General features: G+C 32.7%; 2 protein-coding genes, 1 long non-coding RNA gene and 1 pseudogene across 3 annotated transcripts; 2 read left to right on the top strand and 2 right to left on the bottom strand.

Annotated features, from left to right (window-relative positions):
• The first annotated feature begins 1,333 nt into the window (after positions 1 to 1,333).
• Positions 1,334 to 2,494, top strand: LOC132253086 (uncharacterized). The gene is made up of 2 exons (XR_009464867.1): positions 1,334 to 1,574; positions 2,026 to 2,494. It is a non-coding gene; the product is annotated as an uncharacterized LOC132253086 (long non-coding RNA).
• LOC100267819 (flavonol synthase/flavanone 3-hydroxylase) lies at positions 2,103 to 4,200 on the bottom strand. The gene is made up of 3 exons (XM_002285805.4): positions 3,682 to 4,200; positions 2,874 to 3,201; positions 2,103 to 2,533 (listed from the first exon to the last, which is right to left on the bottom strand). The coding sequence occupies exons 1-3, from the start codon at positions 4,137 to 4,139 to the stop codon at positions 2,321 to 2,323; spliced, it is 999 nt and encodes a 332-aa protein (XP_002285841.1). The 5' UTR covers positions 4,140 to 4,200; the 3' UTR covers positions 2,103 to 2,320.
• A 3,540-nt stretch (positions 4,201 to 7,740) lies between these two features.
• Positions 7,741 to 8,343, bottom strand: LOC100245509 (reticulon-like protein B4; annotated as a pseudogene).
• Positions 8,344 to 13,369: 5,026 nt separating this feature from the next.
• Positions 13,370 to 20,787, top strand: LOC100250629 (selenoprotein K-like). Its single transcript, XM_002285804.5, has 4 exons — positions 13,370 to 13,520; positions 20,097 to 20,200; positions 20,280 to 20,427; positions 20,515 to 20,787. The coding sequence occupies exons 1-4, from the start codon at positions 13,502 to 13,504 to the stop codon at positions 20,550 to 20,552; spliced, it is 309 nt and encodes a 102-aa protein (XP_002285840.1). The 5' UTR covers positions 13,370 to 13,501; the 3' UTR covers positions 20,553 to 20,787.
• Positions 20,788 to 21,876: the final 1,089 nt, after the last annotated feature.

Consider the following 21,876-nt stretch of genomic DNA (forward strand, 5'->3'; position numbering starts at 1 on the left):
TTGATAAAAATACCTTTATTATTTTTTTTGTAAAAATGACTATTTAAAAATATATATATATATATATATATATATATATATATATATATATATATTATAAATACTTGAAATAATTAAGGGTATTTATGTAAAAAAAAAAAAAAGTTGCTCTTCAAATGAAAACATGGGAAGTGATAAATTCATAAATATGGGGTATGTGGATTATAGCCCCTAGCCTTTCAAGCTAATGATGTGGGTTCGATATCCGCTACCCCCTCAATATTATACTCTATATTATTTGGAATAAAAATTAAATTAATCCATCATTGAATTGAATATGTAATTCCCGAAATTCTCTCACACACAATCTGATTCTTTTTTTTTTTCAAACAGGAGAAAAGAAAACAAAAATGATTCACTCTCCTTTAGGTTCTTTAAATTTTGTGGGTGGCGTAATTGTCGAGATTAATGCAATTGGTTATATCTCTTCTAGGAGTTGGTTAGCTACTTCTCATTTTGTTTTAGGATTCTTCCTATTCATAGATAATTTGTGACACGCAAGAAGGGTTTGTGCTGCTGCAATAGGATTTGAAAAAGGAATTGATTGTGATTTTAAACTTGTTGCATTTCTTATATGGAGGGCTAGGTCAGAGCTAACATTGAATAAGAATAAAGCTTAGATTCCTAACATGAAACATCGGTTATGCCATCAGAGATTGGAATGATCCTCCACTTGCTCTAATAAGGAAATATCACCACTCCATGGGCTTCTTTTGCTGCTCTCTTAAGCTATTGCTCACTTTACGAGTGCAATCAAGAAACTTTTAATTAAATTACCCCTTTTAATTGAGCCAGGAGATCCAATGCTTGAAGTAAGAATTTATTTGGTTCCAGTATCCCTTTTAACCAATTATTTCTATTTTAAATTAATCTTATCAATAACTAAACAACTACAGAGAATAATGGTTGAAGGCCTAGAAATTTGAAAGCTGGTTTGGACTTTGAAGGTCTGGTAATCGGAACGGTTGGTATAGCCGGGAAAAATGTGGGGGCGTTTTTAGTCTTTTTGACATCATGGACTCGCCACCCGTCCGAATGTGGCTCCGTATCTCTCCGTATCTCTATCTTTCTCATAAATAATTAATGATTTATGGGCCATGGAATCGATCCAAGGACTCTTGAATGAACGTAGAACTGTAGAAGCGTGTTTTTGTTTCACGGGACTACAACTGGGCTCGAAAGTACATTTATAGGTTACAACAACAACAAGACACGTAATTGATCAAATTTATTTTTCAAAATTGAGATAATTGATGGGTATATATTGAAACAAATACGAACATTAAACAAAAGTAATTTGACACGCCTTCCATTACAAAAATTAAAAGAATGATTTGATAGGAGTCACCCTCAAATAGGGGTTTAAAGGCCCATTAAGATGGTGTTTTAGGTTGTGATTGTGTATATGGCTATTAAAGTCGCCAGGGTTATGATCAACGCGTTATGCCCACTTAGGATTTGGCACGTGGAACTGATCGGGTAGAAATCGATCCGTTGGCGGAGGAGCTTCAGATTCCATGGTTCACGCCGGCCAGGTATCCTCTCTAAAACGTCGTTACTTGAATGCATGATTGCTACATGAAATTAGGGTTTCTTTATCTTTATTTTGATCTTCATTCTTTTTAGGGTTTTTCTGTAATCTCCGTTTGGTTGCCGAGAAAACGTAGGAAATTAAAAGAAAAAAGAAGTTTGGATTTTAGATTTGTCGTTTCTGGGGTCCGACATATTAGAACATCCGGTAAACTATTTTCTTTTCTTTTTCCTTCGATCTTTGGTATTTGGCTTGAAATGGGGGAGTATTTTTCATCTTCCAGAAATAAAAAGACACACTCAGGTTTTTATGTATTAAAAAATATCTGATAAAAACCAGAAAAAATAAAAAATAAAAAAGTGTGGCCTTTAATGAAGTCCAGGGTTTATACTGTTGTCTTACTTGCCTAAAAGTGAGGCCGTCGTTGTCGGTGATGTTCTTATGAATTGTTACAGGCATTCAAACCTGGTTTCGTCTGTTCTTTGTGGGTTTTTATTTATGCTCGTAAGCAACCTTGGTGTTCTTGGCGATATCCACTATAATTGAAATATCAATGATGTCTGGAAAATAATACATTGGAGCACTTTTGCCGCTTCAACAACAACAATAATCCAAAATGAAGGGCAACAAATTGAAAATTCCAGTGGCAGCTGAAACAAAGAGCAATACAAAGTTTGATCCGAAGGTCTACATCTTCAGAAGCTCATCTCTGGATAGTGCAGAAATGCTTATTATGGAAAAATATTGGTCTTATTGAGGAAGCTTATTAAATTTGCGGTAGCGGTACTCAGCAAAGGTTTTGGTTGAATACTTGGCAGGGTTTGGTTCATCCACAAGCTCTGGAAGAGGTCCGATCATTGCCTTATGGGGAGGTGCGCAAAACACAGCCCATGACATGCGGGTTCGTTCCTTGTCCACTGTACTCCTGTGGAGAACACTCTTGTACTTCCCATTGCTCAGCACCTACAAATGGTATATATCAGTTTCACCTGTCCAAATGTTATTTGTTTTTTTAATTAATTTTAAATAGAATCTTAATCCTTAATAGTATTAAATGTAGTTTATTTTTATAATATTTTATTTTTATTAAATATTAAAAAATAAAAAAAATCAATATATTATTTTTTTTATTTAAAAAAAACTACATATTTTAACATTTTTTTTATTTAATAAAAAATTTATAATAAATCATGAAAAAATAAAAAAACAAATAACCTAAATTATTTTAAACAAAAAGCTAAAAAACCAAACACCTTTAGTTTTTATTATTACGTGTCATTAAAATTTAGGCAAGATTTTTTACCTCAATTTGATCACCGACATGGACAAAGAGGGCATTTGGCAAGTAATCGACGACAACCCAGTTATCGTCTTTCCAGACTTGAAGGCCTGGAACATCATTGGGCACGAGTAGGGTGAGGGCGGACATGTCGGTGTGAGGCTCAACTCCGAGCGCCAGTTGAGGCTGTGGGCATGGTGGGTACATGTTGATTTTCATTTCAAGTTCAATTTCATCACCACCCACGTGTGATTTCAGGACCTTCCCTTCCAAACCGAGCCCCTCTGAGAGCAGCTCCAATAGCGTATCTGTTACTTTTAGTAGTTCCTTGTTGTATACTTCTGTGACTTCCCTGTGTAACATGGACAAAGGTGATATTAACCAAGGTTTGTGGCATGAATATCTGGTTATAAGTTTCATTCACGTGATCATACCTTTACGTTTAGGAAAAGGTAGCGACGGGAATGGCACTTTCAAGCAAGAAAAAGAAAAAAAAATAAAATTGGACTTTGATTCTTTTTTTTTTTCCCTTTTGTCATTTCTTTCTTATATTCTGTCGTCTGTCCTAAAACCAAACTGAAAAAATTATTAAATTCCTTTATATACAAGGTCATTTATGGCTGTGTATTGAATGAAACAAGCTTTGTGAGGTGAAAGATATTTTTCAAAGAACAAGTGGGATTCATTAAAGTTACGTAACAGCTTTAATGAATTAAAAAATTAAAAAACGATCTGTCTCATGTTATTGTGTTAGAGACAAAATATAAATAAAAAATAAAAAACTAAATACAAATATGCATGGAGAATTGACTTAAAGAGTTCAATGCATTACCTGTAGGAAGAAGGGGTTTGGGGCCAGATCTGATGGTTAACATTAGAAGGAGGAGACATGAGATGGAAAAAATAATCAACCCACTCAACCTTCTCATCAAGGTTCTTAGTCATCTTGGTTCCATACCCTTCAAACTTACCAGTTGAAGGATCATTTGCATACTTCTCCTTCTCCTCCTGTGGCTGCTTAAAGAATTCTATCCCAACCTCCTGCAACTTTTCTATCAACCCTGGAGATATACCATGATCCTTCAGAAGGAAAAATCCCCACTCGCTACAAGCCTTGTAGATTTCCTTCACCAAAACGTCGTGAGACTCCGCTAAGGAGATGACCGGCACGCTCACCCCTTCAAGGGGCTTGGTATTCTCCGGCCGCTCATGGGCTGGCCGGATGAATTTCGCCGGAAGCTCATTGAGATCAGCACCAGAGGCCAGGGCTTGCACTCTCTCAACCTCCATCCTTTTGTCGTTTCACTTGGATGGGAAAAAATACGGTGTGTCGTGGGATATCAAATGTGGTGGGGTGACTTCAATTTATAGGCTAGATCCAAACTAATAAGAACTTAGAAGAGTTGGTTTACCTACAATCCACGTGAGAGCGTTTATGCTTTATGGGCCCACGCTTCCAAAATGACTGTTAGATGAAAGACTGCCTGTTGGGCGTCCCAATAAAGACTGTCTGTTGGGGCCCAAAAAAGACTTTGACTATCCTTTAGGATAAAGTTTTAAAATTTTATAATTCTCTTCTTTCCCGATTATAGAATTCTAGAAGCTCGAAAAGAAAAAACACATGACAAAGTCACAATCCCATTCCCATGCATATAAAAAGGCCAACATAAGCTACAAGTTACCCAATCAAGCATAAAGCAAAAAGAAAGTTCAGTTCCTTGTACCATAGTCGGTAGTGCAAAATTGAGAAAATGACAGTAATTGATCATTGATTCCTTGTTCTATAGTTGGTGACATATAACACTAAATTAATGGCTTCTTTTGGTCATTCTTTTCCAGAATATATAGTTTTCTATTCTTCACACAAAAAATAAATAAATATGTTTTGATAATTGAAAATTATTTTTTATTTTTTATTTTTAAGATAAAATATGATGATTTCTTATAACATTTTTTTGTTGTTTTTTATTATTTTCATTTGTTTTTTAAAAACTGTTTTATAAAATAATTATACAAATATATAGAATGATTAAAAATAAAGCACTAAATATAAAAATGATTTTAAAAACATATTTAATAATATTAAAAATAAGGTAAAAACATTTTAAATTCCCAAATAAATGTTTGTTTTACAAAACATCAAAGAACAATTTTAAAAAATTATTTTTAAAAATGGCATCCAAAAACAATAAAAATAGTTTTTAAGAACAATTTTTGAAAATCGTTGTCTAATGTTTTGTGAAACAAAAGTCTATTTGGGAACTTGAAATATTTTTAACCCATTGTTAATATTTTTAAAAATAATTTTTATATCCAATGCTTTATTTTAATCCTTTTATATATTTGTATAGTTATTTTCTAAAACAACTCTAAAAAAAAACAAGTGAAAACAATAGGAAATAATTAAAAAATGTTATATGAAAACATCATATTTTCTATTTTTAAAAATATAAAATAGTTTCTATTACCAAATTGTGGACCCTGTATTTCGCTCGATGTGTTCCCACTCGATGGTTTTTTTTTTAGAGAAAACAAATAAGAAATAAAACTCTAAGTGCGACTCTTTATTTGGAAAATGTGGTTTGTGAAAAACCAAATATGAGTTTGGGGGTCAGGTTACTTATTGGGAAAGTACGATAAAGACTGTAACACCCCTTAAAACCCTAACGAATGATGAAATGTGGTAGAATTAAAAAATATTTGAAAATTGGAGTGGAATTAAAATTATTTGAAAAAAAAACTGGAGTTTTGAAAATTATTTGAGAATTGAAATCTTAAAAATTAAATTCAAAAATTGGAATTTAAAAAAAAAAATTGAAAATGAGAGTTTTGAAAATTAAATTTGAAAATTGGAATTTTGAAAAAATATTTGAAAATGAAAGTTTTAGAAATTTGAATTTTGGAAAATTATTTGAAGATTAAAGTTTTGAAAATTGGAATTTTGGAAAATTGTTTGAAAATGAAAGTTTGGAAAATTAAATTTAAAAAGATAATTAAAGTTTGGAAAGTTAAAATTTTGAAAATTAAACTTAAAAAATGGAGTTTTGAAAAATTAAATCGAAAATTGGAATTTTGGAAATTTATTTGAAAATGAAAGTTTGGAAAATTAAATTTAAAAAGATGATTAAAGTTTGGAAAGTTATAAAGTTTTGAAAATTAAACTTAAAAAAATGGAGTTTTGAAAAAATATCTTAAGATTAAAATTTCAAAAATTAAATTTTTGGCATCAAAAGTTGAAGAAAAATAAGAAAATAATAACAATAATAAAAGACAAAAAACCTTAGCATCATTAGCCAAACGTGTACAGGACCAGTAGCACGACAAACCCATTTTCCATGCATATGAATGTCATACCCACACTGCAAACCCATTTTCCATGCATATATATGTCATACCCACACCATAAACCCACTTCCAATGCATATGTCTGTCATACTCACACTACAAACCCATTTTCCATACCCTTTACCACCATAACCACCATATCCCATACCATTATTGGCAAGACCATACCCATAGCTAGGTGCACTGTACCCAGAATAACCATAAGGTGGAAAACCACCTTCTGTATTCTAAGTGAGAAAATAAATGCTATACTTAAATGAAAAAAACACCTAAAAGGGGGGTGAATTGAGTTTTTCAAAACTTTTTCTACACAACAAATTCAAACACAATATAATCAAGAAATAAAGAGATAGAGTTAGAGAATTCAAACATGGATTTTATAGTGGTTCGATACTTCCTTGCTTACGTCCACTCTCTTCAATCTCCTAACCGAGTGAGAGTTCCACTAGCTTGAAGCTTCAACCAAGCTTCCAATTCTTTACACTTGGATTCCGGCTCCAATGAGCTCTTACACAATCTCTTCAAGATTTAAACCTCTTGAAGGCTTTAACACTCAAGTTTTATAATAAATAATCCCTCAACCTAGCTCAAAGATAGCTCAAATACAAAACAAAGCTAGGATGACTCACAAGGGTGCACTAAAAGATATGCAAGTGATGGTTTAATGTACTAAGAAAGAAATGAGAGCGCTTTTAAGCCAAGAACAAGTAGATAGACAATTGATTGCAAGTGTTCTCTATATCATAAATGAAGTGAAACTCTCAATTTATAGGTTTTTAAGATCGGGAGCTAAGAAAAGCAAAAGACAGTCTCGACCGGTCGAGTTGGGGGTCGACCGATTCACTAGCCGTTGGAGCATTTAATGTTTTAGCAGGTTATCGTTGCCTCGATCGGAGGTCGACTGGGAAAGATAGAACCCAATCGGGAAGAGGAAGTTACTGGATGAGAGAAAATGTTTTTGGCACTCCTTGATCAAACCTCGGCTGAACAAGAGCAACCGGTTGATCGGTTCCCCAACTGGTTGAGCCGGTTGGCTAGAGTCTCGATCGGTTTAGCCTTTTGGCCTCGAAACCTATATTTTTCAACTCCTTTCTTTTCTAACACTTAAGTAAGGTCTTTAGGTAAATTAATATGTCAATTTTGAAACGTTTTACCTAAGGTACATTTGATAAAACTCGAGTTTTAATAAAATCGAAATTTTAACGAATAAACCAAGTTTTCAAATATGCATGAAAATGTATGAAAAAAAAAAAACTAAGTGCACCCATGCATTCATTTTACATTCGTTTCCTATGAACAAAAGTCTTTCAATAGTCTCGATCTTGTATCCCTTTGGTCATTTGATGAATTTCTGAATTTATACTTGAGATTCTTTACCATTCAAACCAATTAGTCACTTAATCATGATTTGTTATCATCAAAACCCGATTGGGAAAACCCTTAGGCTAACACTAAGGTTGCACGTATTTATTAGAATCCATTCGACCATCATATGTAGTTAGGTTACTCCCAGAAACACCATAGCCCTGATAACCTCCTGCAACCTTGCCTGCGCCACCACTTATAAGCCAACAATCACTGAGAGAAACTTCTTTAGATCTTTGCCAGATGCAATATTGCACAAGATAGCAAAACCCCGGTTGATTTCAATTCTCAAAGCCGATGCAAACTGCAGAACTAGATCATTTGGAATGTGGACTTCTGGAATGTGTGGTGGTGCCTTGTTGATGAAGGTGGTTGCATTGGACCACAAGAATAATATTGCCAGTGCGAGTATCAAGCAATGGCATACTAGAGTTAGCAGGTGGTATTCAAGCAACTCGAATAGAGTCCATACTGCAGTTTCACCACCAAGCACTCCTGTCGAAATTTTTTTTTCCCACAAAACAACATCAATAGGTTTTCCACCGTTGAGAACCTTGTGAATAGGTTTTTCCCTGTCGAAGATCCGATAAACCTTGGCTTTGAAAGTTGTGGGAGATGATTTCTCGTTATCGGAATCAGAAAGACGATGAGTAGTGACTGTGGATCTTCTTAGAGATCTTCTCCATCATCTGTTCAACGGGGGAATGAGTTGAATCCTCGTGGTCAACCATTTGTGTTGCCATTCTTGAGTCCCGCTTCTGCATTGCTCACATATATCTTTCTTTGTGTATACTCCAACACTGACTATGCTGCCGATACATACATGGCAGCTCGCCTCACAGCCGGAGACGATGCCGGACCAATCGAAGCAAGCTAGCACGCTGTCATTCGGTTCCCAATCTATTTCTACGGTTGCTCTAGCGCTTTCCAAACCCCACTCAGAGTCTTGAACAGAATGAACCCATTTTTCTGTATCTTCTTTCACACAGGTCAATGCTAGTGGCAACAAGGAGGTAGTCTGGATTGGTTGGAGCTAAAGACCGAAGCTGGGTGGCGTTCCAGGGGTCTTGGAGTACAAGAAAAATCCAAAAGGTTTCCAAAATCTATTTGAACTTCCATGTAGTTTTCAAAATAATGACAGGAGTTTTTCAAAAGCAATGAGGGCCTCAAGAAATAGAGCATGCTCTAAACAAACAATCAATTAATCTAGATTCCATTTCATGTCATATTAAATGGATCTAAGCAGGTGAAACGAACAGTGAGCATTTTCAAGACTAATCAAATATCCAGTTCAAACAAAATAATCCATGTGTTAGTCATTTATAGGGGAATAGCGGGAACCAACATGAAACCCAAAAACAGAGCATGTATGAGCATAATCATATTTAACAAAATCAACAAACAGCTCTTGATACCCACACTAATCAATCAGATGACACTCATAAATGCACCAGAAAACAATATAGAATCATGTAAAGGTAAGAAGATAAAAAATGTTGTGGAAATCATACCTAAAATAAACTCCCTTCAAGCAATTATTTGTTTGGCTTCAAGCATTGTTTTCCCTTTTTTTCCCAGCTGGTTGCTCTTCCTCCTGACGTCTCCGTTCTAGCTTTCTAATACCATATGTTTCTCTTAAACTCTCAAAAAATCTCCACCCGCCCGCTTGCTCTCATTTCTTTTCCTTTTATAAGCTTTTCTTAGCTTCCCTTGCAAGCTTCTAGTGGCTCCATTGCTTCAACCATCAACAAGTCCCTATCCTCAACCACCACCATGGCAAGGTGTCCAAATGTCCCATGCAGCTTGCTCCTGACAGTTGTCCCCCACTTCCATGCCTGACTCTTCTCGGTCCAAAGAATGGTGGTAAAAAAGGAAAATAAATCTTTGGTCTATTAAGGGGTCTACACAAATGCATTTTTTTTATAAAAAAAAAATAGAAACCTTTCTTAAAAATAGTTACCAAAATGCTCTAAATTTTTTAGAATGTTTGGAAACTATTTTAAAAAAATATAAAATTATTCTTAGGTATAAAAATATGTTTGATATTTTTTAAAAAACTTGTTATAAAGGAAGATATTTTTTGAGAATATATTTAAATTATTTTCTCTTATTTGATAGGATTATTTAAAGAATATTCGTATAAATATGAAAAATGATTAAAAATAAAGTATTAACCATCAAATTTATTTTTAATATTTGAAATAATATGCATTAAAGTTAATTTTCTGAAATATTTAAAAACTTAGAAAAGTGAGGTAAAAACATTCTAAATCATCGAATAAATTTTTTATTTTTAAGTTATTTCCCAACAACTTTTTCAAAAATTAATTTTTTTAGAATGGTTTTCCAGCTTGCTACAAACATGCCACTTAATTTCCAAGATTTGAAAACATCCATCATCCATTAGTATATTATTTAAGCCGCCACGTGAACAGCTATTGGTATTGGGGTGGAATCTGCGTGCCATCAAGTGGGAATTTTAAATGATGCATGGAAATATGACCATAATTACTATTTTAACCTTTAATTAGACTCGTCTCACATCGAAAGTTGTTGAGGTTTGAAAGCCAGGTGCCATTAGACTTGGGCGTTGACTTGAGTTTAATGACAAATTAAAGAAGTTTTAATACTTAGGTGTTGTTTATTTTTTTGACTTTTTGTTGAAAACATTTAGTTTTAGAATTTAGGTTGTTTGTTTTTTTACTTTTTTATGACTTATTATAAACTTTTTACTAAATAGAAAAAGTTAGGTGGTGTTTGTTTTTTTACTTAATTCTAAATAGAACCTTAATATTTAATAATATTAAATATTAAGTTGTTTGTTTTTGTAGTATTTTATTTCTATTAAGTATTAAAAAGTAAAAAAAAACATTGTATTATTTTTTCTATTTAGAAAAAGCCATATATTTTGGCTTTTTCTATTTAGTAAAAAGTTTATAATAAGTCATGAAAAAGTAAAAAAACAAACAACCTAATTTTTAAAACTAAATGGTTTTCAGCAAAAAGCCAAAAAAACAAACACCACCTATAACTTTTTCTAAATAGAAAAAATAACACAATGGTTTTTTTTACTTTTTAATACTTAATAGAAATAATATACTACAAAAACAAACAACCTAATATTTAATACTATTAAATATTAAGGTGGTGTTTGTTTTTTTACTTAATTCTAAATAGAACCTTAATACTTAATAGTATTAAATATTAGGTTGTTTGTTTTTGTAGTATTTTATTTATATTAAGTATTAAAAAGTAAAAAAAACCATTGTGTTATTTTTTCTATTTAGAAAAAGCCACATATTTTGGCTTTTTCTATTTAGTAAAAAGTTTATAATAAGTCATGAAAAAGTAAAAAAACAAACAACCTAAATTCTAAAACTAAATGATTTTCAGCAAAAAGCCAAAAAAACAAACACCATCTAAGTTTCTATTTAGAATTAAGTAAAAAAACAAACACCCCTTGAAAATCAAAATCTAGTTCTTCAAAAATTTAAACTTTAAAAAAATATTGAAATCATTAAATTTTGGCCACCCCTCGCAAACCATTTTGGATGTGGTTCAAAAATTTTCTTAGACATCATTCCTAGTGATTGAGATATTATTATAATTATAATTATTATTATTATTATTTTATGGGTTAGAAGGTGTTTCAAATTTTATTTTGTAATCAATTGAAATTGATAACTTTTGGATAGAAAAATATTTTTATAAGTGGTTTTCTATTATTATAAAGGAAATGTCATATTTTGAGATCTTCTTATAAGAATAGACATATTTAATAATTATGTACTTAATTTATAATTCGTAATCTTTCTATATAATTAGGAAAAAAGGTATAGAAAGGGATTATGACAAAAAAAAAAAGTCTTTTGTTTTTGTATAATTGAGACTAATAATAGAAAATTTTCTTTATTTTCATTCGTAGATGTAGGGTTTTATACCAAATTAGCACCTAAATCGTTGTATCCTTTTTGTGTTTTTTGTTTTCGTTCATCCATTTTTTCCCTTATTATTATTCTTTGTCATAATTTTTCACAATAATAATTAATTAATTTTTATTTGATCTAAAAACTATTTTTCATTTATATATATATATCTCACATGTAATAGTGCCATTGTTGGGTTCCTACAGGGAAGGTCTTTGGTCTTCCTTCTAAAAAGTGTTGGGTTATGTTTGTCCAACCCATGAGCCCATATATTAGGCTACTTTATATTTAGGTATTCCCTAAACCTAAATATGGATATATAAATAATATTAGGGTTTTTGGGTTTTGGTATTATGTGAGAGAATGACATTTGATTGAGAAAAGAAAATAAGACCAGAATTGTTTTTTTGGGCACTGTTATAGGGCTCAAAGGTGAAGTTACAGGTTCCTTTCATTAACCTTTTGAAAAATTCTTATGGTTTATTTTCTCCCTAATTTTTTTTTTGTTCATGTTTCCTGGGGTAATGGATTCGCACTTCGAGTGATTACTTAATTATTGTAACGCCATTTATTGAAGCGAAATAATTTTTTTTTTTTTTTGTGGTTTTCTACCTCTATTTAGAGGGGTTTTTCATGTTATATTCGGTGTCCTCTTTTGTAGTTGAATGTTCTTAATTACCATTCTTAATTCTTGTTAAGTTGTTATTATTCTTGTGTAAGGGTCATTTTTCCTTAACAAGTTAATACTCTAGATCTCTTCCTTTATCTTCCCAACAAAAAGGTCATTTTTCCTTTCCATTGGCCTTCACTTCCTTTTTTATAGGCCACTTCCATTAAGCTATGGTTGGCCGATCGTGCTGAGCCTTTTCTCATTTGATGAGGACATAACATGCTTTGTGTAAGGGTTCATTTCTCATACTTGTCACCCGATGCCTTTTATTGATGGTATAAGATAAACTTTTGTGTTAAGATTTGTTTGTTATACGTGTGTAACCTTTTGTATTTGTGTCAGTGATACTTGACAAATCGTTCCTCTAGGGGTTAGGTAATGGCTTCTCAGGCTCTGGGCCATATACGTCGACAAGTTCATCTTTCCCTTCTTGTGTATTAAGTCCACTGCTTGGATCTGACCTTGTAGGGTGTTTTGATGAGATATTAAGAAGACTGGGAAGGAGGTTTCCGGATGGTTTGTGTTTATGTCCAAGAGTGATGTTACCAAATGTTATGGATTTAGTGTCTCATTCCTTTAGGGCGTATATAGGCAAATGGTATCTTGGAAATAGACATTTTAAGATGAATGTATAATCCAATGAAGCAATAGAAGACAAAAGTAGTATCATGAAGTCCTCAAATCAAATATGTATCATCAAATCCATAATAGAATACAAATTCATGATTTCAGATAAAATAGAGAAGGAAGTGGAATGGCTTCCCAAAATTTTAAAGGATAAATCATGTTGGCCAAAACGCATGCTTGCAATAAGTATATATTGGGGCAATCAAATAAATGAAAAAAAAAAATCATATGAAAAACATTTGATTATGTTTCAGTACAAAAAATTCAACCACATAGTTGTTCCTTTTGTTCACATTGCTTACAGAATAAATTGTGGATTTTGTTTATGTAACAATGTATGCTTCAAAATGTGGTTCATTATGGATCTTGAAAAATTAATTTTGTCTTCATTTTGTTTTAGCACAAAATATGAAACCACATTAATTTTCATAGGGAGTGTTAAGGTGGGCTTGGTTTGTGAGGGCCCAGACGGCCCAAGTGAAATATTACACCAGGTTCAATTTTTTGAGTTACGATCAAACTAATCGTGATCCGACACGTGGAATCCTCTTTGACAAAAGTTTCTATTGGCCAATCATAATCAATCCAACACGTAAAGAACCGCCTAGAGAGGGTCGGTCTTAAAACGCGTCGTTTCGATCTCTGTCTTTAATAGCAGTCGTGTCTTGTGGGAATCGACCATTTGGGAGAAGACCGTAGAAGACCCTGGGAGAGCTTCCATGGCTTACGTCGAGCGAGGTACTCTCTTCAAAAAGTCGTTAACTTGAATGCATAATCGCTTCATCAGATGGGGTTTTATTTATTTATTTATTTGGTTGAATATGATCTTTGTATTTATTTGGACGGTGTTGATAATTCTCAGATTGATGACTGGATGATCCTCTTGATTCTTTTTGGGGTTTTCTCTCAATCTCCGTTTGATTTCCCAGGAAATGTAGGAAATTTAAAGAAATACAAAGTCTGGATCTTAGATTTTTCGTTTTGGAGTCCAACATATTAGAACATCTGGTATACTATTTTCTTTTATTTTGCTCCGATCTCTCAACAATCAAACAAAGGGTTATTGATATTTGTCTTGAAATGGATAAGATCTACTTGCCTTTTTCGTTTTGATTTGGCTGTTCAGTGCGTCCTCATTTTGGGGAAATTTGGTGAGAACTCATTGGAATTTCTCATTAGGCACTAATTCGTTGGGATTTTGAAAGTACTCTTTGATTTTGAGGGCAAAAATTGCAAGAATTTCATATAGGGTTTCAATGCGGTCAAGTTCAAACTGCCCACCGACCTCACAAACAATAAGGGTTGTGAAATTTCAATTGGTGTGGGCCAGGAATGAAAATATAGGAAATTCATGTAATATCTGATTCAATAAAACATCAGAAATATCTTATGAAAATTTCGAAAAAAAAAAAAAAAAAGTTTAGAAGTTAGTGAATAGAGGTAAAAAATTCTTAAACTAGTTCTTTATCAATAAAATTAAAAATATTTATTACAGTTGGAATAAAAATTAAATTATTCAAAAAATTTTAAAGAGGGTTTCATATCAAATCTTTTTTATTTGAAAGTTCTTTTCAGAAGTCTCTTTTTTACAATTTTTTTACTAGTTTATTTAAATTCTTGAAATTTTTATCAAATTAATTTTTATTTAAAATTTATATTTTATACAATATTAAAAAATTAGTATTTTTATCTAATTCTAGTTGCTTGCAAATTTATAGTAACTTTTTCTTTTTAATGTTTTAAAATAAAAAAATGATGAATATGTTAAAAATAAAAAATAATAATAATTACTTAGTAATTTTTTTGAAAAAAAAATTAAAGTGATAAATACGATAAAATTGAAAATAAAATGTCATAAGGCGATTTACAATATATCAACAATTTTTTAATATTTTAGGCGAAATTGGATCTCAAACGTCCATTTTTTTCCTAATTTTCTGGTGATGTTTTTGGCAAAATCACTGATTATCAGTATGATCAATTTTCCATGCTCTTTTTCACTTCCATCCTGTTGGAAGCCGAAATTTCAGCTCCTTTTTTTGTGATACATGCCAACATCAGGCAATGTCACCAACCTGAACCGGCTTGAATTCATATGTAACATATGTTACTTTCTGTGCTTGTTTCTTGTTGAATGACTGTTTCTACATTAAGTCATTAATGTTTTCTGCTAAAAGTATGCAACAGCTCTTAAAGTTTGGGGAAACTATTGATTTCATTTAACATTTTGGTGAGGCTAGTTTTATATGCACTCCACTTTTGCTCTATCAATATGAATGGAAAGAATGGGGTGGATAAGGCAAAATTTATAGTATTCATTTAGCAATTATATAGGGTTGATAAGAAATCTTTATCTAAATTGTTACCAAGCTGTTGTTATATTGCAAGCGTTTAAGCTGCTGTTGTAACTTACATCAGCCTTGCAGCACCCATGTATTGATGATTATATTGTAAAACATGATCTCTAGCTATACTTGATTAATTGAAAATGTAATTAAGGTGTTACTAAATGCAAATAGTAAAAGAATTAAAAGGTCCACTGATCTGGACTTTGGGTTATAACCTTAGATGAGGTTTGATTGGCTTTTGTTGGCCTGCATCTCAATCCAAACAGAGTTGCAACCCTAATTTTAGCTCTTAAAAGTGAGAAAGTACTTCTGAAATACTATCTGAACTGAAGCTTGGAATGTTGGAAAATCATATTTAAGTTTTTGTTGAACACACATAAACTTGCTACATTTGTAGGATTTGTGGAGGTTGATATTTTTATTGGAAAATTGGATAGTTTATGTTGGAACTGTTACAATGTTATCAAAGGTGATCGCTTGGGTTGCCTAGGGCATCAAGGGACATGGGTCAAGAAAAGTTGCCTTTTGAAGACCCTGGCAAGGTGGCTTCAAAGAGGCAATGCATAGGCATTGACTTTAGGATAAGGCCCAAGGCATAAAGGCTGTCACATTTGACCATGGATTGAGATTAAATATACTTAGATTTTAATTTAATTAAATCTAAGATTAGATTAAAACAAAGTATAAGATGTATCGGAGAACTTGAAAATTGGTTTTTAACATGATATCAGAGCCTCATTTGGTGGGAGCTCAAGTGTTCGAACCTCACTGCTACATGTTTATTTCCCTAATTTATAAAACCTAGATGTAAGCCAAAAAATGGATGCTACACATGAGGGAGGGTATTGAAGAGTATGATATGTATTGTGGACCTAAATTCTACAAACTTAAGTTTTAAGAAAAATTGGTTGTTCAACAAAATTAAACATTATATTATCAATCATAGTGATAATGAGATGGAGATTCTTATTTTGCTTTTTATTTTTATTTTTGGATGTTAACATTATAATATGCAGTTGGACAAGATGAATTTCTCTAAATAATATGATTTTCGTTATGATGTGAGATATAGTATTTCACACTCTTCATAATTATTATTATTTTGTTAATTTAATAAGACACTATGAGGGATGAAATTTTAGTTGTGTGGATTGGTGAAGACAATGTTAGTATTGGTTAAGTATCGAATAGGTAAATACATGTATGCTCTTTATCACCTTACTATATTTGGGCTATTGCCTTGTTTTTTTGTCTTTCACCTTAATCTAAATGGAGTCCTATTGCCTTCCATCTAAACTGGAAAATGGAAAGGTGATATATATGGGAAGTTTGACATGCAATATACCTGAAAATGTGCAAGATAAGTGATTGAATTTTGGAGTCAGATTATGAAGCAACTTGGTGTGGCATATGTAGCCTATTTATCAATGTTTTCAGAACCGGACCGGTGATCGAACCGGAAAAGTTACCGGTTCACGGTTCACTGGTCGGACCGGCGGTCGAACCGCTATTGAACCGGTGATGTCATAAATATATAATTTATATATTATTAAAATTAAAAATAATTATAAAAATTTTAAAATATATATGAATAAATTAAAAATCAATAATATTATCAAATTAAATCATATTAATATTTTTAATTTTGTTAAATGAAATATGTAAAATATTTAAATATGAATATATTAAAAATGAAAATTTAAACTAATTTTATCATTTTTAAAAATATTATATTATTTTTATTTAACATTACAAAAAAAATTTTAAATCTAATATATATTATTTTGTTTAGCATATTAACTAACAAAAGCTGTGTAGCCGAGTGGTGCCTTGGATGCCTTCCGAATCTGGGGTCCAAGGTTCAATTCCTCTTGGCTGGGGGACTTCTTATTATTTTTTTCATTCATTTGGTTGGTTAGGAATCCCACATCGGATTCAAAGAGAAATGAGGATGCCAAGGGTGGCTATAAATTCTATCCACATTGAAGGCCAATGCATTGCCCCATTGGGTGGGCTCAAGACTAAGCCCACAATATGGTTGAGTGGGGTTTGGGCTTTGTCATGATGAGACAAGGCCCAGAATGGGCATTTGCCAAGACTTTTTTATGCAAGGGAGCCTTTAAAATGGAGGTTCAAATTGAATCGTTCGGTTCGATTAGAACCGTCCGGTTCGACCGAGTCACCGATCCGACTGCCGGTTTTGGCGGTTCGTGGCCGGTTTAAATCTTAAACGGTTCAATAAGCAGATCGGACCGGAATTGTGACCGGTCGACAGTTGTATTGGTTGGACCGGCCGGTCTGGTCCGGTTTTTAAAACATTGCTATTTATAGAGAGGAGAAATATGCTCCAGAACTGTAAAAGCTTGCTACCTTTTTGCAATAGGGCAATTCAGAGGCCAAACCAGGTTCTATTAAAATATGCAATCTACATTACAGTCTCACTCTAAAATCTTGTCTTCCAGCTTGGTCAATGTCATGTTATACTCATGGGCCTTCCCATTATGCCCATGTGTTTTGTTGGGCCTCCCCATTATACCCATGTGTTTTGTTGAACTTCCTAGAGTTCAACAATTGTCAGAACTGGGAACCAAATGTATTTTGTTTCGCTTTGCATTTTATCATTGTATTTTATTTAGGAGTTTCTTGGTGTTGACTGGATTGTGTCATGAAGTTGACTTACCTGTTATTCTTTCAATCTTTTATGGTATTTTTTTTTATAGGTAAAGAAAATTTCATATATAAAAGAGACGCCAAAAAGGCGACTCAAGGAATACAATTTCTATACACCCACCTCCAATAAGGCCTAAAAGAACAAAAGAAGGCTTGAAAAACAACCCTACTTAGAGCCCAACCAATCGATAAAATTAGCTATAGTTAGAGGGCAATCAACTATGAACAACTTAGCCTCAGATTGAAAAGAAAGAATAAAAGAGTATTTCAGTCTCTGTATTGACAACATATCATCCTTGAATGCCAATCTATTTCTCACTTTCCAAACCGTCCAAAAAATGTGAAGAGGAGTAGCTCTCCACACCTTCTTGCGTTTTTTACCCACGAAAGAACCATGTCAGCTTAGAAGTGTCTCTCTAACTGAAAAAGGCAACACCCAAGACACCCCAAATAAAGTAAATAGTAAATCCCATAAAACCCTTGTTTTTGAACAATGTAGGAGAATATGGTCTATGGTCTCCTCTTTTTCAAGACACATAAAGCATCTATTTGCCAATGCCCATCCTTTTTTTTGGACCATATCCAAGGTTAAGGCTTTGCCCTGCGTAGCCTCTCATGCAAAGAAACTAATCTTGGGCTGCACATTCACATTCCAAATATAGCTAGAAGGAAACAGAGATGGACAACCCGCTTCAAGACCAAAGTAGAGAGACTTGGCTGAGAATTTTCCACTCTTTGTTTTAGTCTAGGACACCATATCCTCCACATCCTCAAATACTCTTTTACCATGTAGCTGCTCCAAAAATCTTTACGCCTCCTCTTCCCAATCATTGAAGGCTCTTGAAAAACAGGGGTTCCAACCCCTTCAATCTTTTATGGTATGTTTAGCTCTCATAAAATTTAGGGGAAAATGCAAGGGAAATAAAATAGAGAAGAAAAATAGAATGAACGAAAAAGTGAAGAAAAATAAAAAATAAATTTAAAATTAATAAATTATTTTTATATACTTTTTAAAACTTGTTTTACTTATTTTTTCCTTCTATTTAAAGATTAAATAATTTGATAATACACAAGTTTCCAACTAATTTTAATTATATTTGAGTTTTTTTTTCTTCGTATTTTCCATAGTAAACCAAACATGAGAAAATCATTTTCCTAAACATTTTTTTTCCTTTCTTTAAATTGATATTGAATTGTATGTTTAATTTGTTTCTAGTTGTTGCTGTGGTGGAAGGATTCTTCAGAAAATGCTTCCATATCAGCTTTTGAGAACAACGGAAGAGTCTACATCCTATGTAAAGTCAGAAAAATTGGCAAATTTTTAGAGAAAACTGGCAAATTATTAGAGAAAACAAGTTTGTTGTTAGTATACCATACACCTTATTGCATTTTATTGTTATACCATAAACCTTATTGCATTTTATTGGTATACCATAAACCTTATTGCATTTCATCCTGTAATCATATTAAGTTTGGTTATTCTTTTCACCTTTGCGCCTTATGTTTTATTGTTAGACCTATTCCAAAAACCAATAGCTCGAAGTTCTGATTCTTATTTTCTTACAAGGTCACAATTTGAGTAGAGTACTTGATCAAATTTATTATTTATTTTTATTATAGTTATTAAAAACTTATGATATATGATAAGATACAAAAATATGATACATTTTTTTAGTAGAACAATACTTATTATTGGTACATATCTTACCTTAATTTGTATCTTATGATAGGGTTATGTATCTTACTTTAATTGTATCTTATGACAGGATGATACATGATTTGATGCCCAATACAACAATATAACAATACAAGCACCTTTGACTAATTTTAGTGGTTTATGAAAATTTATTTATTTTTTCTTAAAAAAAATTTGCGAGTTCACAAGTAGGGTTGTATGCAGTTTGAAAAAAGCATTTATTGTAGTTGTACACAGTTTGGCAAAAAGCATTTATCGTAGTTGTACGCAGTTTGGCAAAAGCATTTATCCTAGTTGTACGCAGTTTGGCAAAAGCATTTATTGTAATTGCCAAATACCACCCATTAAGAGGAGGAAAGAAAAAAGGGTCCTTCAAAAGGACAGTCCAAGAGTTAATATCTGATTAATCACCTGATTGGTGTATGCTTGATTGATAGGTGCTTAATCTTTCTTCCAGTTTAGTCCCTGTTTATGTGTATATTTGTTGGCTATATCTGAGGGTAGTGAAAGAAAACTTTAGCATGGACTCATTTGCAGTTCGATTGATTCTCCTTTTACTACCTGAAATGACCGCTAATGAACTTCTCATATTTATTACAGGTGTTGTGAAGTCCAACCGATCAATATGGCGACTAAGAACAATCACTGATTTTTTTTGGGCTATTGTGAATTTCATTGGCGTGTTTTTTGTGACAATGTTCTCGGTAAATTTAAAATTTTATCAACTGGAATTAGCTAAAGAGGTAATTGTTTCTCATATCCTTCATGTTTTCCATGCCATAGATGGAAAAATCAGATGCTTACAGGAAAAGCTCGGGTTCTGGAAAGAAATGGGATGGTGGTGGCCCGGGAGGTCCTGGAAGGGGTCCATATGGTGGTGGTCCGCGTGGTCCACCCCGTGGATTAGACAATGTTCGAGGGATTGACCACAGTAAGCTCATTTCTTCTCTTTTTAAATTTATGTTGCAGGAAGTGTTTTCATTTTTGTGAATAAAAATTTTCTTGTGCTAACTTCCAGGTGCTCTACCCGCCTGTGGTTCTTGCTGTGGAGGCTGATTTCCGGACTAATCTCATGCCTATTTGTCGTTATCTTAGTGTGGATCTTGGATGTGTGTCATGGAATGTGTAATTTTCTATATGGATGTGAATAGTGCTGTTAAAATTAAGAGAACGGGAGGAATGGAAACAAAACAAAACTGTGATATTCCATAAAAGAGAGGCGAATGCCCTCTATGATATCTCGTTGAATGGATATGGAAAGTATAATGCCTTGGCGACATTTAGATTTTAAGAGATTCATATGGTATGGCATGAGCTGTAGTACAGGTATTTTGTGCTTCAACCAAGCATAAAAATGCTGCAAGCTTGCGACCAAGATTGTTCACCCCAAACCACAAGTGTCTCTATTGAGACATGCAAACCCGCACCCCGACCTCAGTCTTCATCTTCCTCTGTTGGTAATTTTATTTTGTTATAACATTGAGTCAGATAGAGTAAAAAGATCTTATCCCTATCCCTTAAACTTAGGAAAGTGTTCTTGAAAGATCCCTCAATAAACTAGGCGAGTTGAGGTATCTGTGGAGGAGTTCATAATGCTATATTAAAGACATTAAGAATTATGTAGATTATTACTATTATAATAAGACCTTGGTAGTAAAAACATTCAGATTTACGTAATTCTATGCATAATTCTTTTCGGGTTTAATGAATTTGTTGTTATGTTTAACCTTACTTCGACTACTCTACCACCCGCTCTCCCCCCACCAAAGCGGTTCCCCTGAATCAAGTCTCGAACACACGCTATTAAAACTCAACCCTCCACTTGCTACCGTCATTCCACCCTTCATCCACATTTTAATGGAACGGTGGGATCATTTGAATGGTATGGACCATGCTCCTTGAATTAATGGATCGAATTGGCCCATCTTTCTTAAATGGCTTAATATATTTTTGAATTTATTTCTCCAAGCAAAAATAATTTATTTTAATGAAAAAATTTACATTACAAAATAAATCTTTTACCAAAATGATTTCTAAATTAGTAATTTGCAATGATGTAGAACCCTATTAAGATTGTATTGGTAATTATGGTTTTATATTTATAAAAAAAATACAAAATCTTAATTACCAATTATGAATTTTTGACGTGGATATCACACAAATCGGAAGCATTAATTTGAAAATTATCTTAATAGGAGATTTCCTTGGAGATTTTTTTTTCTTTTCAAACAAATTATTTTCACCCAATGACTCCCTCCAAGTTCCAATGACACTCCTGCCTTTTTTCAATTGGATGGGCTTTGCATACTTAATCAGAGGCGGTGTTTGTTTTTTAATTGAATAGAAAAAGTTAAAATATTTGATTTTTTTTGTAATATTA

This window comes from Vitis vinifera, chromosome 18, assembly GCF_030704535.1.
Source record: "Vitis vinifera cultivar Pinot Noir 40024 chromosome 18, ASM3070453v1".
Taxonomy (NCBI): domain Eukaryota; kingdom Viridiplantae; phylum Streptophyta; class Magnoliopsida; order Vitales; family Vitaceae; genus Vitis; species Vitis vinifera.